The 3057-nt window shown below is 35.1% G+C and overlaps 1 protein-coding gene across 1 annotated transcript; it reads left to right on the forward strand.

Moving 5' to 3' along the window:
* Positions 1–853: 853 nt before the first annotated feature.
* LOC125136059 (olfactory receptor 4K1-like) lies at positions 854–1879 on the forward strand. The gene has a single exon (XM_047796678.1). It carries the CDS (start codon positions 902–904, stop codon positions 1835–1837), a length of 936 nt encoding a protein of 311 aa, XP_047652634.1. The 5' UTR covers positions 854–901; the 3' UTR covers positions 1838–1879.
* The last annotated feature ends 1178 nt before the right edge of the window (positions 1880–3057 follow it).

Consider the following 3057-nt stretch of genomic DNA (forward strand, 5'->3'; position numbering starts at 1 on the left):
GAGTCATATAAAATATTTCCAAAAGGAGAGTTTCTGAAAGATACTACAGATTTTGATAAATCCAGGAGTGTTAGGTGTGTTTAGGAAGAGACAAAGGCAGAGTCAGAAAAGACTGAAGACACATTGGTGGTTTGTTCATAATTGGTCTTTATGTGACAGGTGAACTCTATTGTTAAAATGATGAAATAAATATTCATGATCTTCATAGAAACTCTGAGTATGCCCACTGACTGTTCCTTCTACAAAGTGGTGAATTGCCTCTATAAAGAATCTTCTTAAAACAGACAGGCACTTTATGATTCTCAGTTTCAAGAATATCAATCTAGTCTATTAGCCTTGCATTCAACACTACCTGCAGCCATAATCATGCTCCTGATCTACCATTCTCTACTTCATTTTTATTGCTCCTCAGCACCCTTCCTCAGTTCATGGCTCCCTTTGCATGTTTTTCATATTTTGACCTTTATATCTTTATTGGCATTACTCCCCTTGCTTCAAATAGCCTTTTTCTTCAGTTTTGGTGAGCAAATTCCAAACTTTTAAAAAAGTTTTAGCTTAACACCTATCCATGGCAGTACCTAACAGTTTGGTGTAATTTATTTCAACTATAATAGTTATGAAATTAGTGAATCATTTATATTTGCTTGCTTCTGATGTTGTATTTTAATTTTTAATAATGTGTATCATCTTTCTAACTATAAGACTCATATTTACTTTTTTCTTTTCTCACGTTCCACAGAACTCACAGCTATTAAATATTAAATTGATTATTTACGTAACTTCTTTAAATTGACTTTTGATTGAAAACTTATCATATTTCTTTTGTATATATGCTACATGTAGCTCTATCATTGTGATATTTTCCTGATTCCTTTTTCTTAGGAAACAGTAGATTGGATACATGGCTCACACAAATGAATCAGTGGTGTTGGAGTTTGTGCTTCTGGGACTCACTAACTCTTGGGAACTTCAGCTTTTCCTTTTTGCCATCTTCTCCATCGTGTATGTGACGTCGGTGCTGGGCAACACCATGATTATTGTCATCACTGCCTCTGACTCCCGTTTGAACTCTCCTATGTACTTCCTGCTCAGTAATCTGTCTTTCATTGATATCTGCCAGTCTAACTTTGCCACCCCTAAGATGCTTGTGGACTTTCTTGTCGAGCACAAAACTATCTCCTTTGAGGGCTGCATGGCCCAGATATTCCTTCTTCATAGTTTTGTTGGGAGTGAGATGATGTTGCTTGTAGCTATGGCATATGACAGATGTATTGCCATCTGTAAGCCCCTACACTATAGCACCATTATGAGTCGCAGACTATGCATCATTTTTGTGTTTATCTCCTGGGCTGTGGGTATTCTTCATTCGGTGAGCCACTTGGCTTTTACAGTGGATCTGCCCTTCTGTGGCCCCAATGAGGTAGACAGCTTCTTTTGTGACCTCCCCCTGGTGATAGAGCTGGCTTGCATGGATACTTACAGAATGGAAATTTTGACCCTAACTAACAGTGGCCTGATATCCCTGGGCTGTTTCCTGGCTTTAATTATTTCCTACACTGTCGTTTTGATCTCCGTCCACCGCCGGTCCTCCAGTGGGTCATCCAAGGCACTTTCTACATTGACTGCCCACATCACAGTGGTGAGTCTTTTCTTTGGGCCTTGCATTTACTTCTACATATGGCCTTTTAGCAGACTTTCTGTGGATAAGTTTCTTTCTGTGTTCTACACTGTTTGTACACCCCTGTTAAACCCCATCATCTACTCTCTGAGGAATGAAGATGTTCAATCAGCTATGCACAAGTGGAGAAACCGTCATGTGAACTCCTGGAAATACTAAGGATCACCATGAAGGAACATAAACTTAAATGGAAATGAAGAGCCCCAGCTGGAACGCAGCACTGTGTCAATTATTTTTTGTAATGTGAGGGGTTATCAAGTTATAGAATTTGATTTTTGTCCTAAGTGCAAGGGGATTGCACAAAATCAGTTCCTGGTTTGCTATTGAAATATAATTTTAGGTAATTTTTTCATTGTTTATAATTGAAAAACACAAATTCTTTTGACAATATTTAGTAATCCTTTTAAATACTTTATAAATAATTTAGATTCTAATCTACATAAAAAGCTGTTCATGTTACTAAACTTGTAATTTTCTTCAATTGAACATATGCTATTTTGTCTTGCAATCAAAACATATGTAAACGGCATTTCTGATATCTTTTCTAATTTAGTCAAAACATTTTTTTTCTATAAACTGACATAGTTTAAAGAAAAAACATTGTGCTCACAACATAGATTTCATTGCTGTACATTTGTTAGCTTATCCTTTCCTTGTTAATTGAAAATTTTGGTTATTTATAATTTTCCACACCTACTCCTATGTTCCAGTAAAAGTTTTCTGTTTTTTTCTAGATTGATATGCATTTGTACTCATTACAGAACTTTTCTAGATATTTGGTGCTATCAGCAGCATATATACCTATCTTCCAAGTCAACTTATTTTTAAGTGGACAAATTGGTTGCAATTAATACTACGTTAAGTCATAGAAAATTACAAATATCTCTGAAATCTGCAAATATGGCAGGTGTAGAATCTTTAAATTCACAGAAGAAGTTAACTTCATATGAATCTAAAACATATCAATGCACAAAATGACTTTTTTTTTTTTTGGTAACTGAGGTCCAAATCTGAGATTAATTCTTTCATGTTTTTTGGAAAATAGAAGTGAGAAAGTAAAATTCATTTGTATGTATTAATAAAGTTAAAAAAACTATTATTCTTCCATTTTCTAGCCAAATGTTTTCTTATGTACTTCTCTCTGTGAATTGCATTATGAAAAAGGCCGCATAACAGAAAGACTAAATGTACTCTAACATAGAAAAAAGAATTGCTTAACAGAAAATAGAAAGCCTGCAATTGTCATCACATTGGATTCAGTATTTTAAATACAAGACATAATTTAGTGGCTACGTGCAGAGATATTAACTCTGCATGATAAGGCAGTGCAAGCTGAGTTTTAGACATAGACAGTCTTTTAGAGCCATGACACTAATCAG

Source organism: Phacochoerus africanus, chromosome 9, assembly GCF_016906955.1.
Source record: "Phacochoerus africanus isolate WHEZ1 chromosome 9, ROS_Pafr_v1, whole genome shotgun sequence".
NCBI classification, from domain to species: domain Eukaryota; kingdom Metazoa; phylum Chordata; class Mammalia; order Artiodactyla; family Suidae; genus Phacochoerus; species Phacochoerus africanus.